This window comes from Plecotus auritus (genome assembly GCF_963455305.1).
Source record: "Plecotus auritus genome assembly, chromosome: 1".
Classification (NCBI taxonomy): domain Eukaryota; kingdom Metazoa; phylum Chordata; class Mammalia; order Chiroptera; family Vespertilionidae; genus Plecotus; species Plecotus auritus.
Genome location: NC_137770.1, coordinates 201,962,861 through 201,988,423, shown reverse-complemented (window position 1 = coordinate 201,988,423; position 25,563 = coordinate 201,962,861). Strand labels below are relative to the sequence as shown.

At 38.2% G+C, this 25,563-nt stretch overlaps 1 protein-coding gene across 3 annotated transcripts in view; it reads left to right on the top strand.

Annotated features, from left to right (window-relative positions):
- The window catches only part of SLC4A4 (solute carrier family 4 member 4), a 348,112-nt gene that overhangs the window by 306,668 nt on the left and 15,881 nt on the right, over positions 1-25,563 (top strand). For all 3 annotated transcript variants that reach the window (XM_080659937.1, XM_080659935.1, XM_080659936.1), the window contains 4 exons: positions 7,800-7,913; positions 10,686-10,847; positions 17,375-17,553; positions 18,689-18,761. In XM_080659937.1, coding sequence (XP_080516063.1) covers positions 7,800-7,913; positions 10,686-10,847; positions 17,375-17,553; positions 18,689-18,761 — 528 coding nt within the window. The remainder of the gene's footprint in view (positions 1-7,799; positions 7,914-10,685; positions 10,848-17,374; positions 17,554-18,688; positions 18,762-25,563) is intronic.

Sequence of the window (25,563 nt, the reverse complement as noted above, 5' to 3'; positions counted from 1 at the left end):
CTTCTATGCTTTATTTAGATAAAACTTAAGCAGAAAGTTCTTTGATGTCTGTATTTAGAAAACAAATCAGTATTCTATATCATATAATATCGTATAATACTTTCAATATGGAAAAATATTGTAACTTTGTGCTTGACACAATACTAGGATACAAAGACAAGTTAATCCATAGACCTAACATATAGTTGGAACTTTATATTTGTTGAATAAGTTAGATTTTTGGATTTTGAAATGATAATGATTCCTTTTGATCCTTTTGCAACATTCATGATTATGACCTCCTGTGAGATCACACTTTGGTGCCTTCTTTGACTTAAGTAAGCTGATGGTGGTCTTTGAGAACTGCCTTTATGGATGAGATAAAAGTATATGTCTTCAGAAATGTCAGTGAAAACATAATGAACATTTTAGTTAGGTGATGCATTTGGTTTTTATCCATATAATACGCAGGAGAGATTAGAATTCCACAATTGGCTTATATTTTTGGAAACATGTTTTTTTGTTTGACATTTTGGCCTGTGACAATTCTATTAAAGTTTGATGTGTTTAGTTTATAAACAACTCTTTATAAAAATCAGGTGACACCTCTATTCTATTTCCTTTTTATCTCAGATACTTTCTGATTAATGGTAAATGCTGTCAAACAAAAATAAGTAATATGTCAAGAAATAAGTAAGAAATAATGGGCATATATTATATGTTTAGTGTTACTAATACTGGGTGACATTTGGCTGGTTATTTAAACTCATTCAGAAAATAACTTTGCTGTCAGTGAAGGAGAAACAGATTTTCAAATTCTTGTGTTATTTTGTACCAAGAAATGTAATTTTTAGAGTCAAGGACACTCGATTTTAATTCAAAAATATTTTCTATATTTTATTTTCTTAACAGTGACAAAGGGATATTTAGGTGTAAATACAACGTAATCCAGGAAGCATTTGACAAAGATTACAACTACTTCAGTTCTTATGGACATTTGACAAAAAAAAAAAAAAAAAAAAAAAAAAAGTAGTCAACTTAAGTTGATCCCTAAGAAAACCAGAAAACCAAGGTTGGGAGCACTGATTGGCCATATCACTTTGTGAGAGCTTTAATGGCAGCATAAAGGCAGTGTGTGGATAGAAGTAATTTGACCATGGTAGCTTATTGGTTCTAAGCACTTGCAGCTTACTTGTCCATCATAGAAAAGTCACCAGCATTGAAATCCATACCTTAACACAAAATGGTCTCCTACTCCATTCCAGATTGTCTAATTTATACCCATGATTTACTAATTTTTTTAAATTTGTGTATTTGTACCTTAATATAAATTATAAAACCATCTTTTATAGCCCGAGAACCCTTTATTATGATGATTTGGGGGACATACAAAACCCTATTAGAGGGTCAAGAAATTTTTATAATTAGGCCTAATCATTGAATTTTAGTGTTCATTCTTGGTAGAAATATAGACCTGCCTTTCTACAGCCTCTGTCCTCAGGGTCTGCTCCTCCCTCTGAAGCTGCACAGAACATATTGAGTCTTTCTTTCCTAGGACACATTTCACATCTTTGAAGACCGTTTCTTCCCACAACTCCTTGAGGACTACAGTCATTTTTCATGTGATGTGTTTGCAGACTCCTGTTCCTCTGTGTATGCTCTTTTGGTTCAACTCCAGATTTTCAGTTTCAGTTTAGAATGAAGTGACCAGACCGGGCCATCGTATTTCCCACAGGACTTGATCATTTGCTTCTGGCACACACTCATGTGGTTCCTTGTTCTACTGCTCAGTTTTAAGGCAGGATGGAGGAGAGGCCTGTGATGGCTGAGGTCTCCTTAGCATCCCTGCTGAACCACTTCATCAGGCCTACTCCCCTCTGTCCATGCTTGGAAAACCTTTTTTTTTTTTTCCTGGTAGATTTCCGTTGGCAACTTCTAAGCCCCACCCAGATAAATTGTCCAAATGAATTCCCTTGTTTGTTCCCCCAAATCTCTCTGACTCTGAAACTTAAGGCATTAAAATACTGGAGTCTAAATCAGACTTTCCTTTTATTGAATTCTAATTATAGTAGGTATTATTAATTCAAAGTACAGTGTATTATGATGGCTATACTGATGTCAGTGCTTATTTCTTTTACAGTGCTTTATAGCATTGGCTTCTGGGAGCTCAAATGTCAAAATTTTCATGGTATGGTGTGCCTTTTCATGATTGCCAAAAGGCACATATTTTTTGTTTGGCTTACTTTTTGTTCATCTAGAATAAATGCTTTTTACACAGTTGTTTTTAGCATTTTCCAAGCACCAGAATCATGAGAGGCATGACATCGCAAATTAATGTTTATTGAGGACCCACAGGGTGCCTGCTGCTCTAACAGCTCCATCCATGGGAGCTGCTCTGCAGGCTCACAGCCTTTCCCCCAGTTAATGCAGGAGCAGCTGCAGGCCTTGCAAAGTGAAAACTAAATGTCCTCTGTGGCTTCAGAGGAAACAAATTCATTTTCCCCCTGTAAATCAACCAGCTTCTCACTGTGGCGTCTCGATGATTATGACTCTCTTAATAATTAATAAAGTATCTTCCTTCATGAATATGTTTATAATAGATTTGTTAGGTTGTTTTGCCCAAGAACAAGAGAACAGCTTATGGCTATTTGAATTTCTCTTCCAATCCATTTAATTTCTTCTTTGCTTTGGTAGTTTATTTTAGCTGGTTGCTTCTTATTGGATTAATTGAGATATTTTGTAATTAATTATGCAGTCAGAAGTATTTTTTTCTTTTTATAATGAAAAAGATGGTAAAAAGCTGAAAACCAGGGTGATCTATATATAAAAGACTAATATGCTAAGTGTCCGACCATCCGACTGGTCGCTATGACCCATACTGACCACCAGGGGGCAGACGCTCAGCACAGGAGCTGCCGAGCTGCAGTGACTTGGCAGCAGCGGTTCTCAGGTGACACACCCCGAAACCAGGGAGGAGGGAGCCCGATTCCTTGCAGGACCGTGCGATTCTACCTTCGGACACGGGTTATGTTGCTGGGCACTGTTGGTGCCGAATCTGGTTTACTGCACACTTGCATTTGTGTTCCACACCCTGTACAACAGCAACTTACAGAGTGCCCTCTCGCACTTTGGGACCCTGTGGGGGATGTCGGAGAGCTGGTTTTCTTCACCATTCAGTCTCCCTGTGTCTTTTGTTTGAGCATTTAATACATTTACATTTAAAGAAATTATATAGGTATGCAGTTATTGCCATGTTATCATTCATATTTTTAAAACTTTTTCTTCTTCTTAAAGAAGTCCCTTTAACATTTCTTGTAATACTGCTTTTGTAGTAATGAACTCCTTTAGCTCTTTTGTGTCTGGAATGAGTTATCTTAATTTGTGTTTCACTTAGGTTGTAATAGTTTATATTCCTGGGATATGGAAGCTTGAGCCTGGAGATACTTAGCATTTGATTGGATAGTCACCTATAAGAATTTGTCCAAGTTCGGTTTGAGGCCTCTAAATTCACAGGATTGGGCATGAAATCTTATGCAAACAGCTTTTCTCATGAAAACTTTTGTACTTGTAATCATTACCAGTAATAGCTAGTACTGAATTAGGAAGTATTAGGAACTATACATTTGTAATTTATATATATATTTATATATATGTGTGTCTGTGTGTGTGTGTGTGTGTGTGTGTGTGTGTGTGTGTATATATATATATATATATATATATATATATATATATATATATATATATATATGGGTACATATAGGGATAGAGATATAGTGCCACATAAAAGGGTGCTGTTTTGTAGTGTTTGAAAGAGATCAAGTTTGATGAAAATGAAAGGTAAAATAAATTTTAAAATGGAAGGAAATTCACGTTTCTTTTCTAAATGTGTTTGCAAATGTTAAGAGGGGCTCAAAGAAAGCAATTCTTATTTCCTTAAAGTCAGACTCAGAGCTCCTGTTACGCAGGTCCTGGAGTGTATCTGATAAGCTATGTGTACTCCGTGATGGACAGTTTTAGGATGCTTTCTAGTTCTGCTGTCAGTTTTGCCTCGTTCAAATTAAACTAACTTTTTAGTGTAGGTAGGACCTGAATAGTCTGCTAAGTCAGCACCCCTACCTGCATCTTCTAATTAGAGCATTTAGAGTTGAATAAAAAAGTGGCCTGGGAAAAATCAATTTCCTTGACTATGAGTTTAAACTGGATCCAGTATCTTAGAAATGAGTGTCTTACAATAAACACTCTCCGGGAGTGAATTCTGCTGTAACTGAACTGAAGAGTATAATTTAAGTGGAAGGAAAGGGAAATAGAAGTATATTATACAGAACACATCACCCTGGCTGTGCTTTTTAATGAGGTTAGCAACATTATTACCATTTTTCGATGGACACTTAGCAAAACTGAGTATCGTTTCCCCCCATAAATTGTAAGAAATGTAATCCTGAAGGTTATTAGCATTTGTTCTTTTAGCTGCTTTTATACTTAAAATTTAATAATACCACACTTGACCAGAATGCCTTTGCCGAGGGGCTATCTCAGGTTTATATATTGATATATAAATTTTGGAAATAACCATACTAAAATAGATAAACTATTTATTTATATTAGTTATTAGTTTCCCGTGGAGGCAATATCAAATTACTACAAACATGATGGCTTAAAAAATAAAACAACACAAATGTATTGTCTTGAGATCTGGAGGTCAGAGTCTGAAATGGGTCTACATGGGCTGACATCAAGGTCCTGGCAGGGCTGTGTTCTTTCTGAAAGCTCTGGTGGAAAATGTATTTCCTTGCCCTCTCTGACTTCTAGAGACGGCCCTCATTTCTTGGCTTGTGGCCCCTGTTCTCCATCTTCAAAGCCAACAATGGCCTGTCAAATCTTTCTCACCTGTATACCTCTGACACGGACTCGCCTGCCCCCCTCTTTCACTTATGAGCACCCTTGTGATTTCACTGGACCCATCATCATAATACCAGGTCATTTTTCTAGTCTCAAGGTCAGCTGATTAGCAACCTTAATTCTCCCTAGTCATGGAATGTACATACTCATAGGTTCCAGGAATTAGTGCATGGATATTTTTAGGGGGTATTATTCTGCCTACACATTATCTGACCTAAATTTTAACATGATTATGTTGGGTGATACCTTGGCAGTGTACTGAAGGAGGAGGGACGGTGGTGTAGAAGCAGGAAGATGAGTGAGGTGCACAAAACCATATGAGATAAAGTGGTGGCTTAGACAAAGGTGGTCATAGCAACAGAGGTGGAGAGAAGTAACAGGATTCTGGATATATTTTGAAGGCAATTTGCTGGCCTGGTAGGTATAGGATGTGAGAGGAAAAGAAGAGTCACGTGGAATTTTTGGCCTAAGCACTAGGAAAAATTAAGTTGCCCTTAATTAGGATGGAAAAAACAGCTGAAAGAGTAGGTTTAGGGGTTTAGTATTCAGTTTATGGAAAACACAGAATCCTCCTTTTTTAAAAAAACAGGACCACTGTCTTTTTAATAAAACGTTTTGAACATTTGAACATCTTCTGGTATATCTGAGTTGTCAAGAAGTTGGATTTACTGGGTAAGGATTAGGAGGGTGATAAAGAAAAACTAACTTTTTTTTTTTTTTTTGCCTTTGCAATGACTTCTGTTATTCCAGTGATTTATAACCTACTGGACCAGGGAGGTTGTTGTAACATCTTAATATATTCCAGAAACTGCTTCCCATGACCACTTTTGCCAGATCATCCTGAACTGCCTGTGTCAACACTTGCACAAAACTTAAGAAATGAGTATTTCCAAACATACCACACTAATGCATGATGTTAATGATAGAGGGAATTGTGACAGGAGGTATATGGAACTCTCTCAACTATCTTCTCTATTCTGTAAATAGAAAACTGTGCTAACAAATAAAGTTGATTGATTTTAAAAAGAGAGCAAAAGAAAGAAATGGGAATTTTCTCCAGTATTGAGTCCCTAGAAAACATCTTCTTTCTGTAGAAATTAGCTCTGAGTGGCAGTTTCATGTTATTACTGGGTTTTTATTTCTTTTTATATTTGAAGATTTTTTTAAAAGACTTCCTGACGGTGGATTATTTAGTTATTCCAGTGGTTTTGGCAGCCACAGAGGCCTGTGGAACTTGAAAAAAAAACACAATAGTTAACATATATTAGGAGAGGTTATTATATTCCAGGTGTTATGTTAAGCACTTTCAATGGCTTACCCTATTTAATTCTTAGAACAAACTGATGAACTCTTTAGGAATTATCTTGTCTACGTTTTGCTGGTGGAGTAATTGACGCTAAGAAAGAATTGGAAATAATGGTGCTGGAGTTTCAGCCCAGGTAACATGACTATACAAACTGCCTCTCCCTGTTGTACCATATTTTCTGACAAAACTGATCCATGCCATCTGTGTGTGATTGGTATTAATTTGCCCCCAAAAGTTCCCGTAGCTGGCTTTCTGCTCCCCTGCGAGTACTTCTCAAGAAAGCTAAATCTAGCAGCATCCAGGTCTCCAAGAGGGAAAGGAACTTGTGGCCAAAGGGCCATCTGTGGTCCTGCTGCTAGTTAGTACAAGCTCCTGACACCTGGTAATGGTCACAAATTGAGCCCTGCCTCAGCCTTCAGCATACATCCCACATCATCAAGTAATTTCATGCTTCACTTCTGGTTCCATTGAACACCTGATGGCTTGTGGCCCATTTCCTCCACCTTCAAAGCCAACAATGGCCCATCTGACACTGCATCCCTCTGACACTGACTGTCCTGCCTCCCTCTTTCCTGCTCCTCTTTTACAAGACCCACTCCCTGGAGAACTGTGCAGCCACTCAGCCCATCTGCAATCTCTCTTCATCTGGCAGCACCAGAAAACTGACTGCTCACCCTGAGCCAACCTGGTAACTGCTCAATCAACCGTGGTTTTATCTGAAATTAGGAGCAGGCTTCCTTGTGAATGACTTGACTATAAGCTTCATGAGGCATGGATTGTGTCTGTTTGGTTCACTGTGATATTTCTAGTGCCAAGCAAAGTATTAGGTACTAAGTTCCTGTTGAATGATCATATTGTGCACGACTGTGTGTAAGTACCTTATAGGGAAACTCAGGTGTCTTTGCTCTAGTAATGCTCTTGGGCTGTTGTCTGTGCCACTAAACACCACAGAGGAATAGCCAAGCAACTAAATAACCCAACTCTCCCCTGCGAACTTAGAAATGGCCATTCTGCACCTACTCCGTGGGAAAGGTTTGGGTTTAATGCTACATCCCATAAAGCCCAGCCCTTGTCCTGACCAGGTACTGAGTAGTTTAAAGGTGTTGATTAATGGCAATCACACTTAATAGTGGAGAACAGATATTTCACATATTGGAGATTTTAAAGACTAATCTAGAGTGAAAAGTATTTTCTTGGAAAAAGTTAGTGAAGCCATCAAATTTCCATCTGCCATCACTTTGCATTTCTCTGAGGTCTTGAGTCCACTCAGTGGACTAGAACTCATCTATGTTTTTGTGCAGATTTTTATAATATGCCCTGAGATTTCATCCTTATCCAGTTCTCTTTTGTGCTGCAAACAGGAAAAGTGTTTATATACATTATTTCAGGGATATATTACCTTTGACTTCTCGCCCCTGCATGCACTCACACTGATCTATGGTGTGGGATTAGATTACTATTGACCAGGTAACAGAATGATGCAAAAACAATTTGAAATATAATCTCTCTGCAGTGTAACAGCTCCTTTCACTTGTTGATGAAGCTGTTCCTATAAACACAGGCAAATATGTGGATCCAATACTAAACAGTCCTGCTTTCTTTTTTATTTTCCCAGGCAAGAAAATTGATCAGTGATTTTGCCATCATCTTGTCCATTCTCATCTTTTGTGTAACAGATGCCCTGGTAGGTGTGGATACTCCAAAACTAATTGTGCCAAGTGAGTTCAAGGTAGGTGAACTTCTGTCTTTTGGTCATTCCTGGAACTCTTTGGCTTTCTTTCCTTCCCCCTATTTTTCTAGTTTGCCATATCTGTCCTTAGTTAGTTTTGTACAATTATCCATTTCTTTACATATTTTGAAAATGTTCTCTTGATAGGCACATGTATACATTTGTCTGTTTCTTTATTACAATTAAGTGCCTGAAAGATCATATGCAAAGTTAAGATTATATTGATTTTTATGAAAAACTAGAGGCCCAGTGCATGAAATTTGTGCACGGGGGTGTGTATCCCTCAGCCCAGCCTGCACCCTCTCCAATCTGGGACCCCTCGAGGGATGTCCAACTGCCCATCTAGGCCCGATCCCAGTAGTATTGGGCCTAAATGGGCAGTCGGACATCCCTCTCACAACCCAGGACTGCTGGCTCCCAACTGTTCACCTGCCTGCCTTCCTGATTGCCCCTAACTGCTTCTGCCTGCCTGCCTGATCACCCCCTAACCACTCCCCTGCCAGCCTGATTGAAGCCTAACTGCTCCCCTGCCAGCCTGTTTGTCCCTAACTACCCTCCCCTGCAGGCCTGGTCACCCCTAACTGCCCTCCCCTGCAGGTTTGATTGCCTCCAACTGCCCTCCCTTGCAGGCGTGGTCCCTCCCAACTGCCCTCCCCTGCTGGCCATCTTGTGGTGGCCATCTTATGTCCACACGGGGGTGTGTATCCCTCAGCCCAGCCTGCACCCTCTCCAATCTGGGACCCCTCGAGGGATGTCCAACTGCCCATCTAGGCCCGATCCCAGTAGTATTGGGCCTAAATGGGCAGTCGGACATCCCTCTCACAACCCAGGACTGCTGGCTCCCAACTGTTCACCTGCCTGCCTTCCTGATTGCCCCTAACTGCTTCTGCCTGCCTGCCTGATCACCCCCTAACCACTCCCCTGCCAGCCTGATTGAAGCCTAACTGCTCCCCTGCCAGCCTGTTTGTCCCTAACTACCCTCCCCTGCAGGCCTGGTCACCCCTAACTGCCCTCCCCTGCAGGTTTGATTGCCCAGCCTGCACCCCCGTGCACAAATTTCATGCACTGGGCCTCTAGTTTTTCATTTAGGCCCAATACTACTGGGATCGGGCCTAGATGGGCAGTTGGACATCCCTCGAGGGGTCCCAGATTGGAGAGGGTGCAGGCTGGGCTGAGGGTGCAGGCTGTCCACATGGGGGCAGCCATCTTTGACCACATGGGGGCAGCCACCTTGTGTGTTGGAGTGATGGTCAATTTGCATATTACTCTTTTATTAGATAGGATACCTTATGATAACATTACAAACTCTGCATTATACTTTTAGAGTATTTTAAAATATTCAGAGTATTTTCATACAACTCATCACTTTGACCTATATAATAATTCTAGGATGCAATGTAACTATCATCATCCTTATTTTATGAAGTTGATTTTTAAGCTCAAAAAATCAAGTAAAATACCCACAATTACATTACTACTTCAGTGCTCTTTTTCTGCTACCAAACCACCTGCCATGTAAACACATATTTATGTATAATGTGCATTTTAATTATTACAAAGAAGATAAAGGAATTATTAATTTTATATTGTTGGTATTTGCAGGCCCAATAGCTAAAATTTACATTTCAGTCATTCTTAATGTTTCATACCTAAGTTTCCATTATAAGTTTTTTACCTATTTTCTAGAACACTCCTAACCTCGCCTTCCATCATGGAGACCATACACTTGCTAAGAAAAACTAAATTAACTATAGTTTTAGCTTAATAAGTACTCAGTGAGGAAGGGATATCTATGTTATAGCAAACAGAATATTTTTGCATTATCTCTTCCATTACATATTCATTAGCAAAGAAAAGTTCTCATGCATTTAATCATTAGTTTATTTAAGCCAACTTATACTGGATGTGTGCTTTGAATTAGGCTCTATACTGGATATCTGTAATGCAAGCAAGACAAAGTTCCTTTCCTTACAAGCTCACAACCTGATAAAGATAGTAAAATGTGGATAAATTCAGTGATGGAGTTATGAGCAAGTAAGAGGAAAAACAGAAATATCTTCAGAGGAGAAATGAGACTTTTTTGATAGTAAATACAGAGAAAATAATTCATAGGATTTTATTTTAGTTTACTTACATTGTTTAAAGTTAGAAAAAAGATAGGATTTTTTTTTGTAGTAGAGATATATGATCTGCTGATAGACATTAGATTGGGAACTAGAAGAATAACTGTATTTTTTCATTTTCTGTGATATTTCTGAGGATTTAACCAATTATCCTGGGTTATTTTTCATATATAAAATAAGAAACACCAGAGTGTTCAAGTAAGTTTGAGTATAACATAAAAATATTTGTAGCTTTTTATATATTATATTATAAAATCATTATAATGTGGCAGTATGAGCAACAACTTCAGTGTAATTGCTCAAGTCCATAGACAAAGTTTGTGGTAGTTTTGTAATTTCTTGCCTATCTCTTTACTGAATATCACATCTGGGTTTTTTCTTATGGCCGGCCCTTAAACTTAAATTCCTTTCTTCCATATCTTAGATTGTTTTTTTCCACCGGACCTATATTCTTAGTCTCCTTCATTTAAATTAGTGCCTTAAAAATAAGCTCCTTTAGGAAACATTTGGTGAATAATCTTCTTTGTCCAATCTATCCATAAAACTCTTCCCATTTTTTTGTGTTGGCTCTCCAAAATTAGAAGTGTCTCTCCCCTGTTGATTTTCACCAAGTGGTATGTATTCATATTGATTGTTCTCTCTCTTCAAGCCAACAAGTCCAAACCGCGGTTGGTTTGTTCCGCCCTTTGGAAAAAACCCCTGGTGGGTGTCCCTTGCGGCTGCTATCCCCGCTTTGTTGGTCACCATTCTCATTTTCATGGACCAGCAAATCACAGCTGTGATTGTAAACAGGAAGGAGCATAAACTCAAGGTAAATGCTTATAAAAATGGTTATTATTGCCTTCTCCTTTCTTTGAAGTATTTGAAAATAAATTTCAATTCAAACTAAGATGGTTTGATTGGGAGTTATATGATAGCCACTGTTCTTCAAGACTTTGCAGAGTCCTAGGATCACCTTGCATTGACACATTTCCTCAATATAATACTTTAGGGAGATTTCATTTAAATCCAAAGAAGTTGTTTCATGTTGTATTTCCTTAGCCACTGAAGAGAGCAATTTCAGCACCAAACCCAGTTGTCGATTTATGGTTGGGAATATCTTTGGGGATTACTTTTTTTTCCCTCTTAATGAAATTACATCTCCTGGAAAGACCAAGAGAAGCATGTACTCCCATTGATTTTCTCTGTAGGTTTTACTTTTTTAGTTGACCAATTTAGTATGCTGTGTTTACAGTATCTTTGTTTTATTTCCCCTGTATCCCTATGATTGACCTCCTGTTCATGGAGTTCAGAAGGTCATTCTAATCCAGTCTTAAAACCTCAAGGACTCCCATGATCTCTCAGGGCAGGCTTGGACCCGAGGGCTTGCTGACTGTAGATTTACTCTTTCTTGTTGCCATTGTTTTTTTGTGTCTAGTTGTTTCTCTTACTTTCTGTCTGGTAGCCATGATTTGTGTAAGATATTTTCTGTATCTGGTCAAGCATTTTCAGATGTTCTATACTGGGAGGGGTTCAGCATTGATTTAGTTTGAAAGGCTGAAAATGGATGTTGGCTAATATATTTTATTCTGAAAAAAATTTGGAAACATAATCTTTGTTTTGATATATAGTTGGCCAGATATGTGTCTTTGGAAGTAAATAACTATTTTCATTTTGCTTAGGTTTTCTTACTAATAAAATTCAGAATTTTGAATTTAGAAAATTTAGGATTGAAAAAACAGAATTTTTAACTCTCCTATTCCCTGTAGAAAACATTGGAAAATCAAGACACATTAGGATTTACCTCTTGGAAATAGGAGTTGAGTAGTAAATAAAAAATAACTTTTCATCACTTTTGTAATTGCTTATTTGAAGTCATTCCTTTGAATGATAATGGTTATAGAATAAGTGCCAGGCTTCTGACACACATCTAATGATACTAGTGGAGATTTAATCATGAATTAAAGGCTTTTCACTCTGGATATTGTTTTGTTCACATTTGTTAATCAAGGAATGTGAAAATTGCAGATACTGTCTAAAATTATAAAGGTCCCTGACTACTATGAAATTGAGTCCAGAAGGAAGCCTGAAACAGTGATGGAGAGGGAGCATTGTGATATTAAAAGCCGCATGGTTTTGGGTGGCATTTGCTTTGGCTCTGTGTCAAGTGGCACTGGCTGGGATGAGATCCACCTTTGGGATGAGATCCACCTTTCCACTCTGCTGCACAGCTCTGTATTGATGTAGGAATGCCAGGGCACTTGGCTTTTCTTTTTTGGCCATCATTTTGGTTAGTTTTCCCCACATTATCCTTGCAGAGCACTCAAAAGCAAACCAGGTTCAGCAAGGTCATGTCTTATCCAAGGTCATTCCCCGAATCATTGCAGAGACAAGAAGAGTGTCTGAATTTCAGATCACAAAGCAAGGGATACTTCTCACAAGGAAAGTGATTTTAAGTGTTATAGATAGGGTGTGGGAGGGAGAAATAGTTTTGGATAGGTATACATTAGGTGGTTGTAGCAATAAATTTTGTCTGATATTCTCTCTAATAAAACCCTAAATTTTAATGTGTTTTCTTGGATAACTAAAAAATCTGCCTTGCTTTCATTTTTTTCTTTTTATTCCTGCTATCAAAGCTTAGATCCTTTTATTTCATGTCTAGAATATTCTAATTGTTTAGCTAATTGTTAAGTTAATAACCAGTCTCTTTTGCTTCATTCTAAAAGCAATAATTTTTTTTAAGTGTTGTTCTTAGCCCTGGCTGGTGTGGCTCAGTTGGTTGAGCATCAACCCAGGCACCAGGAGGTGTCCGGTTAGACTCCCAATCAGGGCACATGCCTGAGTTGCAGGTTTGATTCCCGGCAGAGGGAACAAGGCAACTGATCAATATTTCTCTCTCACATCGATGTTTCTCTCTCTCTCCCTCTCCTTTCCTCTCTGTAAAAATTAATATATTTTTTTTAAAAAGTGTTGTTCTTTTATGTCAGTCCTCTATTTCTAAACCTATATTCCTTGGCCTCTAAATCTTTGCCCCTTGAAGAATATCAATTTGCCTTAGCCTGGGATTTAAGTCTCTTTGTGATATGATCTCAACCTAAATTTCAAAGGATTCTCTTCACATACTATACAATACTGTGGTCAAATTAATTGTTGGTTTCTCATCAAGTCTGGCAATTTCTTCTGCTAGTTATCCAACACTCCACCCCTTAGCGATTACTGTTTATCAAAATCCTCACCTTCCTTTAAGATACTCCAAATATAAACATTTGTTAGTGTAGCCTTCACTCCTAATATAATTTCTATTGTTTTTGTTTTTGCTCTTAGTAATTTTGTATTATTCTGTAGCTCTTTGTCTCGCAAGAGAGATATTTTGTGTATTTTCCTTATGGCCTTCTCTGGGCCAACACGTTTTTAAGCTAAAGACCATGTTTCAGTCTTGTTTTCCGCTCTCATGTGGCCCATCGCAATGATTGCCATATGGCAGACTGAATAAATACACATTGAAGAATTTTGTTATCTTGGGCCACGTGGTTCTCAGAGGTGTTGCATTGTTTGAGATGGGTGATAACCGGAAACCATGCCAGCCCATCTCCAGTTCTCATAGTGAGTGCTTATAGCATTCCAACCCCTGTTTAGATGTTATCACTGCAGGAATTTTTGTGGGTTCTTTCTAGATATAGTTAAAACACTTTATCCTCTGTACTTTTGGGTGTCTCTTTCAAACTTCTTGGAATGTGTATTTGGATTGCATTGTAATTTGTGTACAAATCTGAGTCCCCTCATCCTATTGTGAGCCCTTTGGTGGAAAGAACTATGTCATGGTTCTCAGTGTCCCTATAAACCTTTATTGTCTGGATCATGGGGGGCTCCTAGCGTGAATGCTTATTCTGTGTCTATGCATATGTGTATATTGCTCCTGACCTCTTTGTAATAATTATGTGTTACCAAATGTAAACTTTAGATTGTTAGGCTAGTCTTTTTCTCTTGTAGTTTCTTTATTTCTGTATTTGCATTCCTAAATTACTTTTGCTTTCTATAACAAAGCATGTGCAGCATCAAAAGGAAGTAAAGTTTCACTTCCTATCACTTCACTTAAAATAATCTCCAGTTTCAGAAGGTAGAACATCCTTTGGATTTATATTCTTGAAGACAAGGACATTTTTTAATCTTTCAAGCATGTGTTAATCCTTGCTATGTATGGAGCATTCATGTTAGATGTTGAAGATAAAAATCGTTCTAAGTTATGGTCTCAATGTGGTTGAAGGAAAGGAAGACTTTTTGAAGAGAGTGATGTTAAGAGGCACAGAGTAATTATCTATGTATTATTTTGCCCCAGAACTTTTATTTATTCTGGTGCTTTTGCTTTCCAAGGTTTGTATTCTACTTTGTAAAATCCTCATGTTACCCTCTTTGGTATTATGTGGCCCCTTTTTGCCAGTCTCCAGGATATTTTACTCAAACTTCTTTTAGTTGAAAGAGTTTAAGAAAGCATCAAGATAGCTCATAGCATAGATTTTTCTGCAACAGCTAATTCTTTTGACCCATTGACCTGGCCAGTGTCCACATCTTTAGGTTATTACAGCTTTCTTGGAGACAAGATTTGGGGATCCTGCCTATTAACAACCCTGTTGGTACCTCTAATATAGTCTTGAGTGATTTAAGCTAAATAAGGCTTAAAACTATGTGATATTCCCAGCTGCTGTCAACCTCCATTCCTTCCCCCCAAAATGACTCCTATTTCTACCAACAAATAAGTTTTAATTTTTTGAATGGCCAATAAATAAATTAATTATAGTTGACATTCAGAAGAATGTATAAATCCTATTTGTCATTCATTTTTTAAAAATATATTTTATTGGTTTTAGAGAGGAAGGGAGAGAGATAGAGAGATAGAAACATTGATGAGAAAGACACATAGATCAAATACCTCCCACACACACCCACACTGGGGATCGAGCCTGCAACCTGGGCATGTGCCCCGACCAGGAATCGAATGAGAGACCTCTTAGTTCATGGGTCGATGCTCAACCACTGAACCACACCATCTTGATTGTCATTCATTTTTTAGTAAAGATTAATTGGGAATTGACTCTATATCATGCACTCTGCTAAAGTATTCAGGATACAGTTGCAGTTTTACTGTTACTCATAGTCTAATGTCAGAGACAGATAAATACACATACAGCTTTAAAACAGTGCGATGAGTGCTGTGATAGAGGAAAGCATGAAATGACAGATAGGAAAACATGAAAAAGGAGACCTAACCTTAAGGAACTCAGCCATCTCACCTGACTGAAGCAGGAAAAACTACCAGAAAAAGTGAAGGCTGATTTAAGTTTTAAGAATGAGTAATACTGAGCCAATGGAAGAAGGCATTAGTGAGTAAGACATATTCAAGGAATTACATGTGGTTGAAAGTAGTCATGGCATAGGAACCAAGCAGGGGACAGGTGAAATGTGAGTTTACAGATGTGAACAGAAGCCATATCATGAATGGCATGTAGCAAGGTCATAAGACACAGCCCCAGGCAGGAGTGAACACCCTCTGTACGTGCCACCTTAAGGTGTAATCAGAATCCCAAACACTTCTTGCCATCTTTACTGCTGCCTCCCTCATTCTTTCACAAGCTCTAACACGGAACTTGTAAGTGAGGAGGTCTTATGTCCTTGACCCTCTTCAGGCTGTTCCTAACACAGCAGCCATAGTGCTTAGAACATAAGCAAATCCTGTCAGTCTTCCACTTAAAACCCTTCAGTGGCGTCCCATGTACAGTACTCAGCATAGAAGCCCAAGTACTTCTAGTTCCCCTTAGTGCTTATTACTCTTTAAGATACTGGGTAGTTGACTTATTTATGTTGTTTATTGTTGTCTCTCTTAGTAGAATGGAAACTCCACAAGTGCCGGAATCTTTGTCTATTTTATTCTCAAGTGTGTCATCAACATCTAGGACTATGCCTGTTAATAAATGTTCAGTATTTGTTGAAAGAATGAGTGACTGGGCCCCCAGATAATATCATGATAATGATCTCATTTGTTACTATTTAATGAGTTTATGTTAGCCATCCCCACCCTTGTCCTCCTTTCCCCTACCTTACTCCACTCCCACTTCAAACCATTATGCTTTCAAACCACTGATGCTGAAATGAACTGGTTTTAGGACTATGTATTAGTCTCTTTGTCTCACAAGGAGATTTTTGTTCTTAGTCAGACTTGGACTAAGTAAATTTATGCTTTTCTTTCTTGTGTCAGCTCCCCTTGCCCGTGATGAGTTCTGTGAGAACATGATTAGACCCATGTGTGTGAGCCAGGGGTGAAATCTTGGCCTTTTAGAGAGAGGAGAGCAAGTGTTCCGACTAACTGTAACAGGATCTGAATCAAAACAGTCACTGGGTTCCTAGTGTAAAATCACATTCTCATTTTTTAAAGCCATCGTCTCCATTCCCTGGGATTGGTCACATTCTGGCTCTTGGTGCTGCTGCTTTCATGCTGTGAAAATGAACTGCTCTATTTTCTCAGGCTCCATAGGGGCATTAAGCATTTGATTTCTTCACAAATAGAACAGAGAAACAGAACCATAGAATAACATTGTGGACACATTTGACAATATTTATTTAGTGAGTAAAAGAGTTAGACCTTCTGTTACATTGTCTGCTCTCCCAGTCAATAAATGTTATTGTGACCATTGGGCAATGCTTGAAATCAGCCTATTGTGATTATGGGGATATTCATTACCTTCATGATAATGTTCAGCAGATTATAAACAGTTATTTCCAACTACTATGAAAGGTGAGACATGGTCTTCTACAAAGCCTCTCAAGGTTGCTTTCAGATCTTTCGTCTACATGCTGAATGCTGTCTAGGTGAACAGCATCCTGCTAAGCGGTTGAGCAGAGACAGCACAATGCCTGCTTTTAAGGTGCTTTTCTTGCTTATGTTAACAACAATCAATATCCCTATTGCTACTATTATTTATTGAGCTCCTACTATGTAGCAACCACTGCCAGGTGCTTTGCTTCTGACATTTCATTGAATGGTTCCAATACTAGTCAAGGTAGATGTGCATCTCTGTTGTTGATCATAAAATTGGGTGCAGAGAAGATAAGTAACAATAAACAAATAATAAGTAAGCTGTAACACATCAAGCTAGAAGAGGTGCCATGTGGCCACTGGGTGTTTAATTGCTAGGGTGAATAATAGGACAAGGAAGTTACTTCACTCAGAGAGCTCACCTTTTAGTAGATATTTTTATCGAGCAGAGCGAGTTGGTTTCTTTGACTAATCTTAACTCCCACCGGGAGCTACGACTTGATAGCAATATGAGTATTTTCTTCACGTGGCTTTGTTACCTCTTTCCACAGAAAGGAGCTGGATACCACCTGGATCTCTTTTGGGTGGCCATCCTCATGATGGTGTGCTCCTTCATGGCTCTTCCATGGTACGTGGCTGCGACTGTCATCTCCATTGCTCACATCGACAGTCTGAAGATGGAGACAGAGACTTCTGCCCCTGGAGAGCAGCCCAAGTTTCTTGGAGTGAGGTATGTGAAGTCAGAAGACAATGGCTCTACAGAACACCGCGTGCACACATCCACATGCCATTCATAAGCAAATGGGAAAATATGGAGAAGAAAGGGCCAGGGATGATTAATTTATTCCTGTACTTCCTTTTCTAGAAAGGACTAAATTTTTCATCAGAAAGTCTTCAATAATTTTTTTGAGTTCGCTTCTTATGATAAATAAATTTTCTTTGATTTATGAAAGGCTAAGTGATACAATGTAAAAATGCAAACAGGTCACTCATTTTCTTCAACATGCAGGTCCTGCTGGTGCTGTGGTACTTACTCTAGCATACCATATATAAAGACCAAATCCTTTCATCTTTTAGCTCCTTTGAGACTCCCTAAAACTCTTGAGTCTGCTTATGATTTTTAAGATCCTATGAAGGGGAAAGAATTCTTATTTTCCAGTTCATTTTCGATCCCCATAAGCCTGAGAAACTTTGACCTTTGGCTGTTAAATTTGAGTAGCCATGAAGGACTTTACAGGACCTTTATATGCTGTTGTCTACTTTTTACAGCAAACCCTGCCCCTCAGTGCTGGGGTGAATAGCTCACATGACAGAGCCATCGTTTCCCACGCCACAACAGTGGGTGATTCTTTCTTGGGGGCCGGGGGAGGGGGTGTTGTATGGGAATCATATTTGTTAAAAAGTACTTTTGTTGTTGTAGATTTGGAAATTAGACTGATGAGATTTAATTGCACTTAGGAAATTTCCCCGAGCTGTTTATTAATTAGAATGTGGGACAATGTAATATCTGTCTCCTGTGAAAGAAGGTGTAATTACACAACAGATCAAGTTGTTTAAAAAATAAGGGCTTCAAAGAGGCCCATACTTGATGGGCCAAGAGCAAGTGATTTTTTTTCTTTCTTGATTCTGAAAGGAGCAAAGGGTTTAGTAGAATCAGTTTCCTCTTGATGAATTAAAATCACATATTGCAATAGTTTTAAGAGAATTTTATATTTATGTTGATCTTATATGCTGTCCTTGAGGTATTAATTACATATGATATCAACACCTTTGCTATTTTAGCCAAACATTGATTTGGTCAATGTATAGTCTTTGGAAGGTGGAAAAACAAGAGGTAGATTGGTAATCTTTTGATTTGGTTTCAGGGAACAAAGAGTCACTGGAACCCTTGTGTTTATTCTGACTGGTCTGTCAGTCTTTATGGCTCCCATCTTGAAGGTAAATATGTGAAACATTTCGTCCTTCTCCAATACTGGCAGATAACTGGATATGTGAAGAGTAGAATTTCTTGTGAAACATCTGCAGGACTCTCATTAGTTCTATAACGCACTGAAGCAGTGGTCAGATAGAATGAGGACTTTAAAAAACTTTCATCTTGATTTTCTTCGCATTCCTGTGCTCTATTTTTATTATTATTATTATTGTAATTAGCTGGTTTAAACCATATTAAATTACCAATATTCCAACTTTCGACCTATGAAAATGGCAACTGCATGTAATTCAACTTGATTTTCCTCCACCCCACATATTTTATCCCCTTAGTTTTCTTTAATGCTTTCTTCCCATCGCTTTCCATTTACTTTCTCTAATTCCCGCCCCCTTGTGTCCCCATAATAGACTCCCGGATAACGTGAGTGACTCAGGATAATCATTTTGCAATTTTTCTCCTATTCTTAATCATTACTCACTATTTCTATTTTCTTTGAATAAGAAGGCCTAATATTCACAAAGGGCGAATACAGTAAAATTACTGATTTATAATTAGAAAACTTAGAATTGAACTTTTTTTCAAATTATAAGAGAAAGTTTATTTAGAAAGTTACAGAGGTAGTAGCAGTGAGACAACTGGGCTGTGCAGGCTCAGGGAACAAGTTATAGAAGCAAAAGAGGGGGCCTTGGAGCTTAGGGGAAGGAAAGGCAAAGGTAACGTGCCTGGGGGGAGGAAACGGTGGTCAGGAAAGGCTTGGACTTGCTCCCAAGAGAGGGAGAGCATGCCTAGAATTGAATTTTTGAAGAAGGAAAATGATATGGTAGGTTATTTAGAAAGTTAGGAATCAATATAAAGGTTTGATTGATAGGGTGAATGTCTGGCCTAAATATATAAATATAAACTACATGTGAAAACTTAGAAACAGAAATAGGACTAAAACAGGTTCAGATTAATACATACTTTCAGTTTTCTTTTGTGACACAAGCATTTTATTTTCTTATGTATCATATAAACAGTACTAGACAGTTATTGATAATTTGTATCTTATGCTTTGAACCACAAGGCAAAGCACCAAATTCACCCTACACAAAGAGCCATAAACAACTGTTAGCAATTTCCTTCCAAATTTTTTTCTGACATTTTTAAACAATTCTAATTTATAAGGTTTTTAAAATGCTTATTTAATTGCACAAGTAATGAAGCAGTACACTCTTGTAAAGAATTCAAACAATACAGGACAGATGGTGAAAGGCAAAAGCCATCCATTTCTCTCGGGTTAGAACATTATATGTCAATCGCCAATCAGATGAATTTGAGAACAATGAAATTATAAATTCTTAAACATATAGATAAGACTGACTTTGCCTTTAGGATACTTAGGTTAATGCATAATTATGCACAAAATACCTGGTAAACAGTTAAAAGATTTAAATATTCATCTTTCATCCTTGGTTTCCACAATGTCAGTTAACTGGTTTAATTTCCTTTTTTGACTGCAATCAGGAGGGAATATGTATCTCATGCAACACATGGAGTAGTACAATTAAAAATAACCTTACAGAAGCCATTTCTGATTATAGAGAGAGGACCTAAAAAAAGAGTATAGATCTTACGTTCTACAGCAGCAATTTTCAACCTTTTTCATCTCCTAGCATACATAAACTAATTACTAAAATTCTGCAACACACCAAAAAATATAACTTTTGCTGATTTTACAAAAAACAGATAAAATTTTGATTCACTCACAGTGAATGGCTATTGTTGTGTTGGCTGTTGTCATTTTTTATTTGACACTGTAAAGGAAAAGAGGTCAGTTCCCCTGACTGAATAATCAGGTATTGCATGTTTTAAAATTTCTTGCAGTACAGCCCCAGCAGGGTGGCTCAGTTGGTTGAGCATCCTCCCCCCTATACCCAAAGGGTTTCAGGTTCAATTACTGGTTAGGGTGAATGGGGTGGTGGGGCAGCTGCTTGATGTTTCTCCATCACATTGATATTTCTCCCTCTCCTTTTCTCTCTCTCTCAAATCAATTTTTAAAAAATTCTTCCGACACACAGATTGAAAATCCCTGTTCTACATGGACAGAGGGAAATCTATTGTTGCTCTTGATAAGTGCACAGTAAGTTGCGGGGTAGGGTTGAAGTCGTTGTGTTCCCCAGCATTAAATCCACTGCCAGAGTGCTTTCTGTTCCTCTGCTGTCCCAGAGACAGCAGCACATCAGCTGATGGGGAAATCTAGTGACAGCTTTTTACCACATGGGCAGCAGAGATCAGTTTTTAGAGATGTCATTGCTGCAGTTATGACCCCATGTGTGGGAAGCTGTACTGGGAATGAATCTGCTCCTGGGCTCCCCCTGGAGGTGGGCTTGCTTGGCACACTGCAAAGTTTCTTTTATGGGGTCTCTTGTACTTGGCCATTATTAGACAAGGGATAATATACAAAGACCTTTCCATCAGTTCATATTTACTCATCACCCCCCCCCACACACACACCTATTGTTTCTTTTATTTTTATATTATTTATTTTCATTAGCACAAAGAATGTTTCAAGTCCTTTAGTTGTTACAGCAAATTGGCCTTCATCTTGGGAGAATCTGTCAGCTGAGGAATCATATGTGACTCCAAAGGGACACAGAGAATAGATACTGTATAAATTGCTATTTTTCAGATGAGACGCAAAACTCACATTTTCAACAATGCTTCCTGTTTTCTCACCCTGCACCCAAATATGGCTGCAGAGGAATTAAAGCTGAAAACATTTTTGTTCTTTCTTTTCCAGTGATTCTTTTTGCCTCGGATATGCAAAGCACCTTAGTATCTACAGGAACAAATTAGAATGCAGAGAAAGGAAAAGGAGAGATGTAAGGGATCAGTGAGCATGAGCTCACTTTTCCTTTGACCTCCCTTAAGTGATCCAGGCTTTGCTTACCCTCATTAAGCTGCTAGAGTCCATAATTGTGGCTCTTGCCACCTCCTACTTTGGTTCAATGCAAAGAGTCATTGTAGGGATCAGTGAAAAAGGCAGTACAGCAAACAGTTTTATTAGGCAAGACTTTGCCCAAAATGTGGGACTTGAAATTGTTTTGTTAATATAGTTTCCAACATATTGTGGGAAACCTAGACTTAAAAACAAGAGTAAAATAGTATAGCAGTGACTACTGTGATTTTTTCTTTAAGTAGTTACAACTATTTTTTACTTTAAGAATCATCGCTGATAAAGTCAGCTAATTTTATTTTTATTTTTATAAATGAGTATGTTTTCATTGATTTTATAGAGAGAGAAAGGGAAAGGGAGAGAGAAAAAAATCAATCGGCTGCCTTCTGCATGCCCTCTATTGGGGATCCAGCCCACAACCTGGACATGTGCCCTGACCAGGAATAAAAAAAAACAGGACCTTTTGGTGCATGGGAAGATGCTCAACCAACTGAGCCACACCAGCCAGGGCAAGTCAGCTAATTTTAGACCATGTGTCCTTTTTGTCATTAAAGTTTGATGTCATATGCATTCACCACAGAACTGTTGTAGCTCATTTGAAAAGTCAATACAGGAAGAAGCAGAAGTTAAGGGTAGAGTTAAACTAAAACCTAAGTTACAAGTGAATCGAAGTTACAATTAAAAGTCAAGATTAACAATTAACCTCAGAATTTACACAGAAAAGCATGATGGGGGGTTAACTTGGAGGAGGGAACCTTCCCTCCCCCCCACCCTCACCATGTGACTGTGTGTGTTTTAAAGAAACAGGTGACACCATTAGAGAATTATTTTACTTAAGAGTTTGCCCTAAAAGGCAGATCAAAAGAATGGGATCGAGAGAAATGTGTGACTTTTACTTTTTAAAATGAAATGGCTCAACACGTAATCCCTCACAAGTTTAATGGCCTCAAATGATCCTAGTAATTTTCTCCCATGCATTAAGCTGTATAGGAAGTTGTTCTCTGCCCCTGCTTAGGCAGGCTTACTTTGAACATGAAGTTTATAACCTCTGTTTTGATCTCTTTGCCAAAATATGTCTGTTCTACATGGAAGAATATAAGGAATCATAGCATAGTAGCTTTATTAAGTTCATGAGGATACCCCTTGACCTTAGCCAGCTACGTCTTCCATGTCTCAGATCTCACTACTGATTCAATACAGAACTGTTGGGAAGCAGGCATAACTGGCTTCCCAGGCTGGTTAAACCTTTCAGATGTGTGTTTCTGTTTGGGAGACTAAAGAGCAGCAAAAAGATGAAAGGTAGCTTACTTTTCTCATTCCTCTGGCAAGCCTAAAGAAATAAAGATCGTGTAAAGTTCACTGCTACTTCTGTTGCCTTTGCTTGAAGTAGTTTATCTTTAACGTGAGGAGTGGTGGCCAAAATTTATCTTTCAGATTGGTTTAGCGTTCTAAAATGTGAAGGGTAGCAAAGAATTAGTATTTGGCAAACACTGGTTGAACTCCTACAATATGCCACACACCCTGCTCATGAACAGGGAAATACAGATAAATAATAGTGATGATGATGATAGTGATTGTAATAGTAGCTTCCATTTATTGAGCTTGGTATTGGACTAAGGGCTCGGTACAGATTTTTAACATTTAGTTCTCCAATAACACTTACAAAACTATCTTAATAATTGCACTCATTTTGCAGATAAGAAAAATGATGAATAACCAGTCAGGTCACAACATTCTTAAATGGTAGAGCCAAGATTCGATCTTAGGCAGTTTGGCTCCAAAGGCTGATTTCGTAACCATCAGAGTTTACCTCCTTTTAAAATAAAACAATACTTACTGTCAGAGAATTCATTCGGTTTCGTTTCCCATGAGGTGATCTTTCCCAGCCTCTTTGATCCATTTTCCAATTCTCTCATGTGGAGAGAAATGTGGCGTTTTCACAAACTGATTGTACCGCCATAGTTTCTTCAATGACTAGGGAGCAGTTTACAAGTCAGCAACTTTCATATTAACGCAGATTTGTAAGGCTTAAGGGCATTGAGATGTTATTTTAATAACATGTTCCTAAAGGCAGCTGTTATAGTTGAAAGGACAATGCTGTAGACTTAAATAAAACCCAGCCTTCAAGTCTCACCTTTGCAGCAATCCTTCTGGTCTATACTCCTGTCCCCTTCTCCCCCCACCCCCCGCCCCCACTACAGAAGGACCAAAGAGAGTTGTGCTTTGCAGCTGCAGGCTTTTGACTTGGCAGTGAAGGTCCTGATAATGACATCAATGCCACATTTATCATTTATTGAAGATTATCAGGCAGACCTATGCAGTCTGATTTCTGTGCCCATGCTCTTCAATAGGACTTTGTTCAGAGTTTTACACCCCTCCCCACCACACACACACAAACGTTATTCTGCTGGGAGGCCTCACTCCTGTACTGAAGTCTGTGCTGTGGATAACTACAATCGATCTTTCTTATTAGACTTACCCTTTTTGCATTTTTTCCTTATGGAAATAATCTAACACTATCAGAAAAGCAAAGGGAAGGAGAAGTGAAAGAAAATGGAATGACAGTCACCAGAATATAGTAATTTCAGTTACCTAGTCTGAATCGGACCTAGTCTGAATATGTTCATCTTCATTGACTTAATCTCCATTTCATTATTCTACATGGTTGTAGGATCAAGCACTTAATTTTTTTCATTTTTATGTTTATTAAAGTCATGATAATATTTATAATTATACTTTTTGGCTTTCTGGGTATGGTTGTTATTTAAATAATTTTCTTTGCATAATTTTATCATTTGGCAATTCTTGTTATGCCTATAAACCTAGTATACCTTGTGTTTTAATTTCTCCTATCTTGCTTTGTAAAAATAGGTCTATCTCCTCTTACTAGGTATATTATATTATTTTAACTTAAAAGAAGATCCCATCTTTTAAAACACATTCTTCTTTCCTTCCTCAGGCAAAATTTTTGTTGTGATGAATGATTCCATTGTAATGAATTTTTAAAGATTGACCTTCTGATGTGACTCATTAACCAAATCCAATAAAAAGTATCCTCTAACCCAGTAATTGTTAAAATTCATCAAGATTTCCAAACTGGAAGATTTTTATTGAGACATTGCATTACCGTACAGAAAATGGTGAATTTCACAGAGCATCTGTATCACAGTGAAGTTGCCCGAAAATCTAATTAATAGTCTTCCTTGCATGTATTGTTTCCTTTTCACCAATGGATCATTTTTGAAAACATCTTCATATCTAATGCTCTTTCCCTACCCATACCTCATGCCGTTCTGAGTTACTGGTGAATTCTGATTTTATTTTGTGGTAGATTCAGTCACATTTGTCGTCATAAGTTCAGAAAGAATAGGCCCGGGCACAAGCACAGCTTGCCTTCACTTTGGCATTGGAACCACATTAGAGAAAATAGGAGCTAAGCCAAGGTGAGGGGTGGACATAGGGCCACCATCGCCTTTGTGATTACTTCCCTTCAAGCCAGGAAAGCACTTTATACAGATTAAAAAGTAACTACTGCCCGGCTTCTAACCAGTTTCCCATGAGCTGTGTGTCTCTTTGCCCCTTCCACCTTTCTTTTCTCCCCAAGAAATTAGAAATAAAACGACCAGAAGGAAATCATTCTGTGATAAGGAACAATGGCAGTGCCCCCTGCCCGTGGAACGTATTTTAAAAATTACGAAAGGAGACAAAGCGATAAAATGGTGCCGTTGTTAGTTTCATTTCTTATTTTTTGTTGTCAATTTGTACCGAGTAATGGTAAGGAATGGAACATTCGTGTTCTAAAAGGAATAAAGGCTCATGTCAGAACTCAAGTGGCTGAGCGTCTATTGGGTATCACCGCACACATGGCTCTCCCA